The sequence below is a fragment of the Engraulis encrasicolus genome, chromosome 1, assembly GCF_034702125.1.
Source record: "Engraulis encrasicolus isolate BLACKSEA-1 chromosome 1, IST_EnEncr_1.0, whole genome shotgun sequence".
NCBI lineage: Eukaryota > Metazoa > Chordata > Actinopteri > Clupeiformes > Engraulidae > Engraulis > Engraulis encrasicolus.
The window spans coordinates 9,953,305-9,968,071 of record NC_085857.1 but is presented as its reverse complement, the minus strand read 5'-3'; the positions used below and the strand labels follow the sequence as shown (position 1 = coordinate 9,968,071).

The following is a 14,767-nucleotide window of genomic DNA, read 5'->3' as shown; positions in this document are numbered from 1 at the left end:
TCGGCCATCCAGAACCCCGCGCTACGGAACGCCTCGTACCGCTCGCACCTGCGGAGGAGGGGCTCGCAGAGGTCGGCGCACTCTGCTTACTCCGCCCCCCGCTCACCCCACCTGGCCGGAGCACTGCAGAACCCCTACGCACAGCAGGTAAATATCATCATGAAGTATGCTACAAAATTTGAAATTAATTTTAGAAAAGTACCATGATAAGTGAACCGGAAGTTGCAAAAGTGGGCTGAGTCTTCACCCCAGGCGTTTGTATAGAAGTCAATGGGAGAGAGCTAAACTACGACCCTTACAGACCGATTCCCATAAAACATACTTATGAATCCTTTATGTAAATACCGTACAATTTACAGTAATATATTATATATGTACAGTATATGCAGAACCCCTTCGCACAGCAGGTAAATGCAGTTTACAGTATTTCATATTATATATCTATATGTACAGTATATGCAAAACCCCTACGCACAGCAGGTACAGTAAATGCAATTTACAGTATTTAATATATTATATATGTACACGTGTACATTATGCAAAATTCCTACATGCAACAGGTAAATACAATATACTGTATGTGATATATTTAGCAGCCTATATAGGCTATGCAGAATCCCTACACGCAGCAGGTAAATGTTAGCCTAGGAATTCATTTATAAACATGAAATATTATACAGTTTACCAGTGGTAAATATGTGAATATGATATACACTGTTAATCATAGCTACTATAAATGAAGGCTGTTTTCCAAGACGCTGCTGTACGTGTCTGCTTCCTAAAACATTTACCCAGCTCTGACGTCTACCTCAGAATCAGACATATAGGGGAAAAAAAGATATGAAAATGTGCATTTACATGGACAATAAATGGCTTTTGGAGCGTTTTGAGCTGTTTAAATACAGTATGTAGTAAGACTGCTTCCTGTTTGCAACAGGCCTCGGCCTACCGGCTGCCTGACGGCACGTTCTACGACCCCCGCAAGTCGCCTGCCCCCAGCGCCCACTCGCCGCAGTTCGCCGCAGCCATGCGACATCGCCAGCAGCTGGCACAGGCCTCGTACCGCCTGCCCGATGGCACCATTGTCGGGCCACAGGTAAATATATGTCATTTAATATAGTGAATATCACAATTAATACCAGACTCAAAAAAATGTTAAAGTTCAATGTAAGGCAAGGATGAAATGCACAACGATGACCTCCATTTTAATCCCTTTCAATTTCGTCAAACGTCAATTTCAAGACGTTTAGGGTCAACACGGCCCCTTCTCAGACAATATCTATGTAGATTATACTATCTAGTGAATACGTATAATACTGTATATAATATGCAAGATCTTCATATATGAGAGGGCTTGTGGACACCCCACCTACCCCATTCTAGAATGTCATTAAACCTATGTTTCAATATATATGATCTGTGTTATTTACTGCATATGATCTGTGTGGCACAGGACTACACCTTGTTAGTCTGTAAAATGTCAGTCTTGTATATGTCTATGTCTTGGCATGGTATATATAGAGAGAAACGTAATTTAATTTTCCTTGTATGACTTGTGCATATGAAGAAAGTGACAATAAAAGCTGACTTGACTTGACTTGACTTCAGTGTTGCCAAGTTAGCGACTTTGTCGCTAGATTTAGCGACTTTTTGACGGCCCTGGCGACAAAAAACCTCATCTAGCGACTTAGCGACTTTTTGGATCATCTAGCGACTTCTAGCGACTTTTCAGCTAGCCAATGGTGACTTTGGCTGATTGTCTTTTGCCAACACTGCTTGACTTGCGTGATGTCTACAGTATAGAGAGAAACATAATTTAATTTTCCTTGTATGACTTCAACATATGAAGAAAGTGACAATAAAAGCTGACTTGACTTGACTTGACATGACTTGTGTGATGTCTACAGATGACAGGGCCTGTGGATGTGGACCCCACATCCCCCATGCTGGCCAGCGCCCTATCACAGAACCAGGCGCTCAGGGGCGCCTCCTACAGGCTGCCCGATGGGACGTTCATCAGCTCGGACCCGCGCTACGCACAGCAGCAGCAGCAGATGACGTCGCCACAGCTGTCCCGCGCTCTGCAGAACCCCAACCTGCGCGCCGCCTCCTACAGGCTGCCGGATGGCACCGTCGTCATGGGAGGGGAGCCGCAACAGCCACAGGTGACACACACACACACGCACACTGCACCAGTGTAACTATTTCCTCTTTTCCACTGCCGGTTCTCTGGTAGGCCTACAGCTTGACACAGCGCAATACAAACGCCACTTTTTGCTTTACGATTGAAGTCTGTCATGCGTGCCTATTCGAAAAGCAAAAAAAGTGGTGGCCGAGTCACGCTGTGTGGAGTAGAGGATGACATTTTTCAGGAATTCCTGTGGGTCCCGCGGGTCCTGCGGAATTCCCGCGGGATGGGACTCAAAATGTTAAAAATAAACGGGAGCGGGCAGGAGCAGGAATAAAGATGAATGGGAGCGGGCAGGAAGCGGAATAGAAATGAACCGGAGCGGGAATGCCACTTATATTTTCTTGAAAAAACAAACAAAAAAAAGCCTTGTTTTTTTGACGAAACGGGAGTGGGGTTAATTTTGAGTGGGAGTGGGCAGGATTGGGAGACATTCTTTTCAGGAGTGGATGGGATGGGATTTTTTTTTTTACTCCAGTCCGGGATGGGACGGGAAGGGATTTTTTTTCTGGGACCGGGATGGGACGGGAGTGAAAATCCACTCCCGTGCCATGCTCTAATGTTATCAATTAATCGTAAGTCGATTGATAAGGCAATCAACTAACGATTAATGAATTAATCAATAATTCGCATCCTTAGTGTGTGTGCGTACATGGGTATAATGTTTGTGTGTGTGTGTGTGTGTGTGTGTGTGTGTGTGTGTGTGTGTGTGTGTGTGTGTGTGTGTGTGTGTATCCATCTGTCTCCCGCTGTAGGTGCCCTCTCCTAACCTGGCGGCAGCGCTGCAGCAGAACCCGGCGCTCCGCTTGGCCAGCTACACCCTCCCCGACGGCTCCGTCATCACCGTGGACCCCCGCACCGGCAAACCCACCAACCCCAACCTCTCCACCGCCCTCCAGAACGAGCTGCTGAGGGCCGCCTCCTACCGGCTCCCGGACGGCTCCGTCATCGCTGTCGACCCACGCACCGGCAAGCCCACCAACCCCAACCTCTCGTCGGCCTTGCAGAACGAGCTTCTGAGAGGCGCTGCTTATCGCCTGCCCGACGGGTCTCTGTTCTCGGCCCAGAAGTCCACGACCCCCAACCTGTCCGCTGCCTTGCAGAATGAGATGCTTAAAGGTAGGGTATGTGGGGCTGTGGCCAGAGTAGGCATTACCGATACACGTATGCTGCCGTTTAAAAAAAAAACATCTTTTCAAAGATTTGTACTTTCATTGATGTTTACTAAATGTACTGATCTGATTAAAGTACAGCCAGTTTTGTACAATGTCTATTACTGGACATTCTCCTGGAAAATGGTGGACACAGAGAAGATCCACCTTTTTATCTATTAAAGGTTGACCTTTTTATGAATGAAAGGTGTCATTTTCCTAGTCGTAGCCCCTTAATGCACGCCGTACCTCCTGTGGCACGCTGTAATAGACATTGAAAGTTAACTACTATAGTACTACACTACTATGACAGTGCACGGGGCATTTAGTAATACATTACGACTTGGTCATTGCCATTCTGGTATAATGCCGTGTCTTAAGGGGATAATACTAGATGGTGGTGTAAAATACCCATGAAACAGATAATGCTTTTCTAAACGACTACTATTTTCTTTTTTTTTTTAATACTCTACCACCACTTTAAAAGGTGCCACCTACAGGTTGCCCGACGGTTCGGTCATCTCTGCGTACCCGAAGCCCACGAGTCCGAACCTCGCCCTGGCCCTGCAAAACGAGATGATGAAAGCGGCTAAGTACCGGCTGCCCGACGGGTCCGTCATCTCCGCGTATCCGAAGCCCACCACTCCAAACCTGGCGTCCGCCCTGCAGAATGAAATGATGAAGGCGGCTAGCTACAGGTACGTAGCGACAGCAAAGACTGTATATGGTACGTAGTAAATTAACATTTTTCACCACCAGCCAAAAAGGCGAGTACATGAATCTTACAAGCCAAACACACACTCATTAATGGGTCAAAGTGGACTTTTTTACCGGCCAAAATGAAATTTCACAAGCATTTGGCCGGTTGGCTGGTGTTAATTTAGAGCCCTGGTAGTAACAGCAAAGACTGTATATGAAGGATTTCGTTGCAAAATGGTGTATCCACCACCATTTTTTACTTTTTCATTTTATTATTGGAAATGATTGTTTAGAGCAGTGTTTCTCAAACTTTTTCAGACCGAGGACCGCTTTGTCCCCCCAAAAATGTTCAGGGACCACCTGTCAATTGAATTGACAGTTGACGGTTGCTAATTTGACATGTCTAATTTCGGTGCTGATCACATAGGCTACTTTTTATTCACATTACAAGCCTGTCTTATTGTGCTAGCTTGTCTTGGAAAAATAGAAATCCCTTCGCGGACCACCTGCGCTCTGTCGCGGACCACTGGTGGTCCCCGGACCACACTTTGAGAATCACTGGTTTAGAGGTCACCTATCACCTCTCACTGGTTTAGAGGTCACCTATGTGTGAATTCTTGACATTGAAGAAGGTGACACTGAAGAAGGCTCTGTGCAGCCGAAACGTCTGCCATATCAGTCCCTGCAATGTTAAAATAAAAAGAAAACAACAAGAAAAGAAGAAAAACTGAGTGCGATCCATTTCCTAACTACTAGATTACTTCAGAGACGCACCAACAAGACGGAAGAGCGCGGTGTGTGGAAGATAACATTGTGAATTCTTGACATTCAAATATGTTGGAAACATACTTTTTATACCTATATAAAACGCATTTTGCAATGCAATGCAATGGAATGCCCAATACAAAAATGTCAATATCCCAACATTCTACAAAATGGATATACAGCGTTTTGCAACGAAACCCTTCATAAGTACAGCAATGATTGATTTATTCTATTATTTATGTTTCTGCACAATTGCCTTTTTATTTTTCTGTAGTCTTTTTTTCCCCTCCCTGACTATTACCGTCTTGAGATGTTCATGTCCATGTGGGCATTGTATGTATTTATGTAAGCTACTTGATAATTTCCCCCTGGGGATCAGTAAAGTTACTCTACTCTACTCTACTCTACTATTCAGTTAAACAGATTATGCAATGGAAAACATTTTTCCTGGTTGAAATTGCCAGCAAAAGATGACAGTATATTCGATAGAACACCAAGGTTTCATGCTATGGCTAAAAGATTTCAAGCATGAATGCAATGTCAAATCTTCTGTGTGATGTCAGTTTAGAAGAATTCCAAAATATTTAAATGTAACTTGACTTGACTTGACTTAACTGTCGATTTTTTAACCAAAAAACAAGATCTTCTTGATGGAATTATTTTATCAGGGTGGGTTGGGACATCCTTTTCGGTTGCAAAATCAACCGATGAAAATGCTTCAGGTCTGCTGAACTGTGATTGAATGTGGAATATGAACAACTTTCAATTTCCCTTTCACTTTACAGACTCCTGGACGTTTTTTGGCCAGTCTGTGTAACTATACTTGAGTGGACTTGACTTCACACTTCACATTCCACAGGCTCGCGGATGATTCGCTGTTCTCCGCCTACCCAAGGCAGGCCAGCACAGCACAGCCCAACCTCTCCTCTGTCTTTTGTGCTTTCATGGTGCTTTCATGGTGTTCCTCAAGTCCATTTTACCTGCTTGTCCAGCATTTTGGTCAGCTTCCTCTGTTGCTGTTAAAGTGCATCATAAATAAACTTGACTTGACTTCACTTGACTCCACAGGCTCCCGGACGGTTCGCTGATCTCCGCCTACCCTAGGCCAGCGCAGCCCAACCTCTCCTCTGTCTTTTGTGCTTTCATGGTGTTCCTCAAGTCCATTTTACCTTTTTTGGTCAGCTGTTAAAGTGCATCATAAATAAACTTGACTTGACTTCACTTGACTCCACAGGCTCCCGGACGGTTCGCTGATCTCCGCCTACCCTAGGCCAGCGCAGCCCAACCTCTCCTCCGCCTTGCAAAACGAGATGATGAAGGCGGCCAACTACCGCCTCCCGGACGGCTCTCTGCTCTACCCCAAGCCGGCGGCGCCCAACCTGATGGGGGCGTTGAGGAACGAGGCTCTGAAGAGCGCCACCTACAGGCTGCCCGATGGCTCCATCATCTCTGCATGCCCGCAGCGCAACCCCGACCTTTCGTCGGCAATCCAGGTCGGTTTTGTCTATCTATCTATCTATCTATCTATCTATCTATCTATCTATCTATCTATCTATCTATCTATCTATCTATCTATCTATCTATCTATCTACCTACCTACCTACCTACCTATCTATCTATCTATCTATCTATCTATCTATCTATCTATCTAATCCATCCATCCATCCATCCATCCATCCATCCATCGACCCACCCACCCACCCATCCATCCATCCATCCATCCATCCATCCATCCATCCATCCATCCATCTATCTATCTATCTATCTATCTATCTATCTATCTATCTATCTATCTATCTATCTATCTATCTATCTATCTATCTATCCTCAATTCAATCAATTGAAGTCCTTTAAATCCCATTCCCTCTCATGTCACATCTGGTGTCCCCCAGGGTTCTGTCCTGGGGCCCTTCCTCTCCATCACCTACCTCCTTCCCCTTTGCAATATCCTCAGCAAATTTAACATAAATTTCCATTGCTGTTGACACCTAGCTCTACCTATCTGGCTCCTCTCCCTCTCCCTCCCCACTCCCTCACCTCCTGCATTTCTGAAATGAAATCCTGGCTCACAGACATTTTTTTAAAATGTACAGTAGCAGTGGAAAAAACAAAGTCCTACTTGTAGGCACCAAATCTACCCTATACAAAGCTGACAGGTTTTCCTTTTCAATCGACAACACTTGCCGGTTTCCCCCTCCCCTCAGGTTAAGAGCTTGGGTCTCGTCCTTGATGGCTCTCTCTCTATCCTTCCACTCCCATATCAATAACACCACACATGCTGTAATGCAACATTAACTGCCTCCATCCCTCATTCAACCCACACTACTGCCATCCTTGTACACAGTCTTGTCACCTCCCGCATCGACTGCTGTATTGCTATCCTATTTGGTCTCTCCCAAAAATCCCTCCATAAGCTCCAACTGGTCCAGAATTCAGCTGCTCACATCATCACCAAACCCCCTCTTACCACCACATTACTAGCCTGGGCGAAAAGCAGACTGTTGACTTCGTCAATCAGTCTGGAAAAAGCCATGAGGAATCCGTCTCCGTGGACGGTGGGAGATGGTCTGATCTTACTCTATCATTTAAATTAATTGAAGTTCCAAACTCAAATTAAAACCCATATTGTGCTTTTATTAGCATGCCTGTTACGTTATAGCGTCGCAAGAGCATACAAATATCAAAACGAAAGTGGGAATATAGTTACCTTAACCAATCAGTAACGGAGCTCGTGGGTGAGTTCCACGTCACCCCTCTCAACTGTTTGCTGATTGGCTAAACACTGAGAGAACCGAGTTCAAGCCTTTTGCCAGACGATGTGCTGAGCCAAAATCTTTGGGTGGAGTACATGGATGGCGTCACCAGGCTTCTTATTTGCTTGATATACTTCCATGTAGAAAGCTATACACTCATCTTGCTTTAGCACTTCATCTTCTGAAGTTAAATATACACTATTATGATAAAGGAAAAAAAAACAATATAAAATCTGTGGCTAGTGGAATACGGAATGGCGAGTGACTTGGGAGAACCACTAGCCACAGTGGCCGGTGGGTGAAAAAGTTAATGTCAAGCCCTGCCCTGCACTGCAGCATCTCTACTGGCTCCTTATCAAGAGCTGAATTCATTTTAAAATACTCCTTCACACGTTCAAGGTAGGGCTGTAACGATACACACAACTCACGATTCGGTTCGTATCACAATTTTTGACCTATGGTTCGATACACCCCATGATTTCTGAAATGTATCTCCACTGAAGTTTGGAAATACTATCACATCAAATCATAAGGTTGTTTTCTGGACTAATGGGTAATAAAACTTTGAAAGGGCGTATCACGATACTGCCTCCTTGTATCACGATACAGTATCGTGACTCTGAGTATCACGATTTCTCGGTTAGATACAATATCGCTACAACCCTAGTTGAAGGCCATCCACAATCTTGCCCCTCCTTATCTGACTAATCTTATTCAAATTGCTATTCTCTCTCACTCCCTCCGTTCCTCCACCTCTATCCTCCTCTCTGTCTCCTCTGCCCCTCTCTGCAGAATTTGTAGAATTGTTTTATGTTGTACAAGCATTGGTTTTGATTGATCATATCTTTATTGTGAGGTGAGTTTGTGGGTTTGACGGTTTGTTAACACACAATTCCTCTCAAGGGCAGGCAATCAATCAATCAATCAATCAATCAATCAATCAATCAATCAATCAATCAGTCAATCAGTCTGTCTGTCTGTCTGTCTGTCTGTCTATCTATCCAGAACGAAATGCTGAAGGGTGCGAGGATGCGTCTCCCGGATAACTCTCTGATCTCGCTGCGCTACAAGCATGGGCCCAAGGTATCGTCTGCGCTGTTCAATGAAGGCCTGCGGGGGGCGAACTTCCGCCTGAATCAGCGCTCCGTTCTGGCCAAGGCCTTCCAGCCCAACCCCTACATCTCAGACGCCATGGAGAATCTCCAGGTCACGGTACTGTAGAAGTCTGTTTAGAATTGTGTAAGAAAGAGAAATGTACAATCTGTATTTGAATATGTTTATAATGCGTGTGTGTGTGTGTGCGTCTGGGTGTGCGTGTGCATGTGTGTGTGTGTGTATGTGTATGTGTATGTGTGTGCTGGTGCGTGTGCGTGTGCGTGTGTGTGTGTGTGTGCGTCTGGGTGTGCGTGTGCATGTGTAGGGTGCCTCGTTTCAGCTACCATCGGGCCTGACGACGAGGACCAGCACCGGTGAGATAATTGGACCAGAGGGACGTTACCAGGTACAATGAGAGGGCCACAGTGTGTGTGTGTGTGTGTGTGTGTGTGTGTGTGTGTGTGTGTGTGTGTGTGTGTGTGTGTGTGTGTGTGTGTGTGTGTGTGTGTGTGTGTGTGTGAGTGTATGTGTATGTGTGTGTGTACCAGTGCTTGACACTGGCACCTGCCAATCAGACAAAAGCTGGTAAAACTTGGCTGTGGCTTGTAACAACTTCAGTCTCACTAGCCACTTTGACTGGTAACTTATTCTTTGGTGTGACAAATTATAGCAGTTGCATCAATCGTTTGTCTTTAACCCTCTGAAACCTGAACCATGAAAGCAATGAGAGAAAATTCAAATTTTTTGGAATTTGCTTCAATATTGGTCCCTTATAAGAAATGTTAAAAAAAAAATTCAAAATTTTGTTAAGGTCACTGAGATATTCAATGCATCATATATGATGCATCAGGCTTTTAATGAATGAAAATCCCAATTTCATGACCATTGAAAATTGACTTTTAATGCATTTACAACTTTTTTTTAATTTAAAATTTAATTTAATTTAATTTAATTTGAGGATTATCTTTAAATATTTAGTGAGATCCTGCCATTTTTTTAAGCCTATCCTTGTTTTAGCAGGACCATATTTTACATTTCCCACAGCCTGGTTGGGTAATTTTTTTAAATCTATGTAAAAACATAGCTGATCGAATGCTTAACAACCTATTTATGAGTGTAATATAGATCATTATTCATTTTTGATGTGTAATTTGAATATATGGGTCCATTACTACAATTGGACCATTTCTCCATTCACTTCAATGCATTTTTTACGAGATCATAATTTCAACATTTTGCATTACATTTTCAAAATTGCGAGTAAAACCTGTTTCTTAAGGCAATATCTTTGTCTTGAAGTAAAACAACTTGTGTGTTTTGTTAAACGATCGTCGTGGTATGCTTTGTAAGTTTCCCTATGCAGCAAATGCATTGATGGCTGACTTCCTGCCACCGCCGGATGGTGCTTATATGTCTCATCAGTTTTAGCACGATCTCTCTGCAACACGGTGTAAAAATATAAACTCTTCCTTGATTAATTGCACAAAGCAAGTGTTCAAATTAAAGGATGTAGAGTTATATTTCGGAAATTTGTACACAAACCTTTTGCAATTTGACGATATCTCAGCGTCGGTCAGGGGAAACGGCTTCTACTCCATTTTTGCATTTTTCGCCGAGCTGTGATCAACTTGTTGTTGACCGCTGCTCTCTTGTGGCGGTTTCCGTGTACTGCAGGACGTTTGGAAATGACACGCAGGATGTTTTTGAGATGGATTTTTTTTGTGTGTCAGCGTGGAGAGGGCTTTGAATTTGATGCATCATATGATGCATCCGGCGCGATAGGGTTAAATGCAAGAATATTCTAAAGAAAAAAATGGACAATAAACCTCTGGCTAGCAGAACAGTGACTCGGGAAAACCACTAGCCACAGTGGCCGGTGAACAAACAAATTAAAGGGACACTGTGCAGGAAATGGTCAAAAAAGGTACTGCAACTATGCTGCTCATTGAAACTGGGTTGCCTATTGCCAAATTTGATATTTACATGAAAGTTTACTAAGCAATAAACAAATATTTTCTAGTATGGTCCAAGTACAGTCATTTGTGCAGCTAAAAATGGCTGTTTCTGGAAATTCAAAATGGCGGACCATGGAGAAGATCCCCCTTTTCATGTATGAAAAAATCATTTTTTTCAGTCATAATGAATACTTAGAATTTGATAGTGGTGGTAAGTATTCATAAAAAAGGTAACATTAGTGAATGGGCAGCATGAATTCTGGAAATAAACAACTAAAAATCTCAATTGTGTGCATGTGTGTACATATCTAGTATTATATGAACTACGTAAATGTATTCGTAGCATTTTAAAGTATCATAGTTATCATAGTATTTTCTAATTTAACACATTGATTCCCACCTTGTCTTTGAAATGTGGAATTGGCCCGTTAACTCCAGGGCATTCTGAACAATTTTCGACATTTTTGCAACAATTTTCATATTTTGAACAGCTACAGAATATTTTGTGTTAGATCTACAGTCACATGACAGGGCTTGTTTAAAGGTTTATTTCTAATTTAATTTTTCCATAGGTCAATACCATATGCTTCTAAGTGGTTCTGTTACACTAAGCGAGCCATTTTTCCTTGAAACTAAGATAAAGCGGCTTTTGTTACATACACAATTTGACTTTCTGAGTTCAAATTGAGGATTTGAATTTATTTTCACTCCTCGACAAGAAGTCCAGTCCCTTCCAAGTGAACTATTTGAATGAAAAAACACCTTGACCAGCACTAATGTTCTGAAGTGCTAGCTAATAACCTCTCAGGAGGGCTTTCTGTGTTTCCGTGTAGAAAAAAAGTACACTGTGGGGGGCGCTGTGGCGCAACGCGCTAAGCACCCCCCACAATTGGGCTTTCATGCCCATGGGGACCCCGGTTCGAGTCCGGACGGGGTCATTTCCCAATCCTCCCCCATCTCTCTCTCCCACTCATTTCCTGTCAGCATCTCATACTGTCCTGTCAATAAAGGCATAAAAAAGCCCCTAAAAAGAAAAAGAAAAAACACACACTGAAATCTGCTTGCTGTTGCTGCAATCACATGCTGTGCTCTTTTTTGCTCCAAATTTCCATTATTACAATTCATTTTTGAAAATTGATGACACAAAAAAGACCCATACCAATATATTTTTACCATTTGGGAGTCAACGGATGGGAGAAAAAAAAGAATTTTACTTGCATGGGAGTCAATGTGTTAAATATATGCTTATTCTTATTTCCCCTCCTCCTCCTATTCTTCTTCTTCTTCTTTTTATTATAATTATTATTATTTAGGAAAGACGAAATTATTGTGCACCAATGTAATGTGTTGAGAGGCTGGCCACTCGTGCATTCAAATATCAAAGAAATAAAAAAAGATGACACACACTCTCTCCTCCATGTTTTATTGAAGCGCCTCGCTTTCTTGGCTACAGAAACGTCACTTCAATAAAACAGGGAGCAGATTGTGTAGCATCTTATTTATTTTTTTTGCATTATAACTATTTTTACCTCCGCCAAGGAGGTTATGTTTTTGGTCGCGTTGGTTTGATTGTTTGTCCGTCTGTCAGGATAATTCAAAAAGTTATGAACAGACTTGTATGAAATTTTGTCGATTTGACGGAAAAATTATAAAAGGAACTAATGATTACATTTTGGTGATGATCTGGATCACGATTGGTATCCAGGAATTTAAAAAAATATATATTTTTCACCATTGCAGGATAGGGTGAATTTTGACATTCCAGTTTCTAACTCCACAAAAACAAGGTAGAAAGACTTGGAAAAAAAGAGTGTAACTCCATGGCCTTGGCGGAGGTTTGCACTCTCCGTGCTTCTAGCTATTGTTATTATTATCATCATTATCACCTACAGGGGTTGGACAAAATAACGGAAACACCTGTCATTTTAGTGTGGGAAGTTTCATGGCTCAAGTGGACCAGCCTATTGGCCAATCTTCATTGATTGCACATTGCACCAGTAAAGTGAAGTGTGAAATTTCAATTAGCACAGTTTTGCTCAAAATTTTGCAATGCACACAACATTATGAGTGAGGTATGAGAGTTCAAAAAGGAGAATTTCTTGGTGCACGTGTAACTGTTGCATCTTTGACCAAGACAGCAAGTCTTTGGGATGTATCAAGATCCACGGTATCCAAGGTAATGTCTGCATACCACCAAGAAAGATGAACCACATCCAACAGGATTAACTGTAACTGTGGATGCAAGAGGAAGCTTTCACTCACACTACGTAAAATGGCAGGTGTTTCCGTTATTTTGTCCAACCACTGTAGGTGATAATAACAATAATTTACTGGTGCAATGTGCAATTAATGAAGATTAGCCAATAGGCTGGTCCACTTGAGCCATGAAGCTTTCACCCACACTTAAAATGACAGGTGTTTCCGTTATTTTGTCCAACCCCTGTGTAGGTGGTAGGGCCTCGAGGCCGTGCCGCGGACGACCACTGGGCGCGCCACGCGAGGCCGGGCCAGACGCCCGAGGAGGTGTGGGCCTCGGAGCGGGTCCTGCCGCACGGAACCGTGCAGAACCTCAGCAAGTGGTCCATGTACCGAGAGGAGGGCCTGATGGAGAGCCTGGGCCCACCCCCCATGACCTGGCTCGGGGAGAGGGAGGGAGAGGTGAACAGAACAGACCAAACAAAAATACAAAAACTGAAATCTTGATCAGGGCCCAAGGGGGCCAAGCCTCTGCACTACATGAAAATAACATGATGTGTCTCATCATATTGTTTAAACATTGGACTTAAACTACAATGTTTTAAAATTTCCCTGAACCCCCAACAGCAAAGGGCCTTTAACATCTTTGGCAAACACCTAAATCTTTTTGAACCTCTATATACTAGACCTAATTCACCCCCAAATTTTAGTACGCTCTCTTAAATCCAATAACCTAATCCTTCTGTCTGTCCCACGCACTCGCGGGGCCACTACAAAACTTGTATGGTGCTGACCATGCCTTTGTATAGCTGTGCCCGCTACCCTATTGCTGTGTCTCAGATGCTGCACTTGTACACTTCGAGCACTATGTTTCAGTGTGTAATTAATATGCCATAAACACCGAAACATGGACACTGAAGTGCACCATTTGAGATCCTGCATGGAATGCATTGCGAAAGCCTGTACAGACTCACTTTTTAGAAAAGACTTCAGTGTATCCTCTGTTAGACAGACCTGTCCCTTAGCCTCTTTGTTTCATGAGATTTTATTTATCCCTTTTATCTTTTTTATGTTTCCTGTTACTAGTTCTTAATTTTTATTGCATTGATTTTACTCTGCCTATTTTATTGTATATGTATATGTATTGTATATGTGTATATACTGTGCATGTGCTTTGTGCACATCCGTGTGTGTCATATGCTGTGTGTGTGTGTGTGTGTGTGTGTGTGTGTGTGTGTGTGTGTGTGTGCGTGCGTGCGTGTGCGTGTGTGTTTGTGTGTGTGTGTGTGTGTGTCTGTGTGTGTGTCTGTGTGTGTGTGTGTGCAGGGCCGCTGACAGGTTTGGCTGGGCCCGGGACAACATTTTCTCAATGGGCCCCCCTTCCCAACACCAAAAAAGCCCCGCACCCCCTCATCCCTGACGGTCCTTACACAAAATAGTCAAACGCCCAACCACAACCACGTAATTCCCTTGTGCAGCTCCAAAACACACCACGTCGGGATGACAAGCCCATTTATAACGGATAAACAAAAACTTATTTACAACCTTACGGATATGGACTGAGTGGAGTTATGGTTTTCAAAATGCTATCACAATAAAATCCACGCTATTGTATTACTTAAGCTCATGAATAGCACATTTTTCATCACATCGACCATTTTCACTTGACCAAGGGGAATCATGTCAAGGACGCGTGTATGTCCGCTGAACTTCCAGAGAGGGGAACAAGGCGGAGCACATTCATCTTGCGAGTGTCAAGTTCACCGCAATCAGAACCGAAAGTTACAGGTTACCCCAAAACGACACCGTTATAACCCATTCATTACATTCAATTCTAGGCTATCTAAATGTCAATTTCACACGTTGACATGCCACTGGCTTATTTTAAACCAAATAAGTTTAAACCAGAGTCGAGTTACACTGGCTGTAATTCAGCTGACCGGGGATGATTCTCATATCAATTCA

At 43.1% G+C, this 14,767-nt stretch overlaps 1 protein-coding gene across 1 annotated transcript in view; it reads left to right on the top strand.

Moving 5' to 3' along the window:
• The first annotated feature begins 1,027 nt into the window (after window positions 1-1,027).
• Window positions 1,028-14,767, top strand: part of LOC134445770 (unconventional myosin-XV-like) — a 101,890-nt gene continuing 88,150 nt past the window's right edge. Inside the window, exons 1-8 of the mRNA XM_063194839.1 lie at window positions 1,028-1,096; window positions 1,908-2,165; window positions 2,944-3,307; window positions 3,827-4,037; window positions 6,038-6,296; window positions 8,562-8,768; window positions 8,992-9,057; window positions 13,055-13,264. Coding sequence (XP_063050909.1) covers window positions 1,028-1,096; window positions 1,908-2,165; window positions 2,944-3,307; window positions 3,827-4,037; window positions 6,038-6,296; window positions 8,562-8,768; window positions 8,992-9,057; window positions 13,055-13,264 — 1,644 coding nt within the window. The remainder of the gene's footprint in view (window positions 1,097-1,907; window positions 2,166-2,943; window positions 3,308-3,826; window positions 4,038-6,037; window positions 6,297-8,561; window positions 8,769-8,991; window positions 9,058-13,054; window positions 13,265-14,767) is intronic.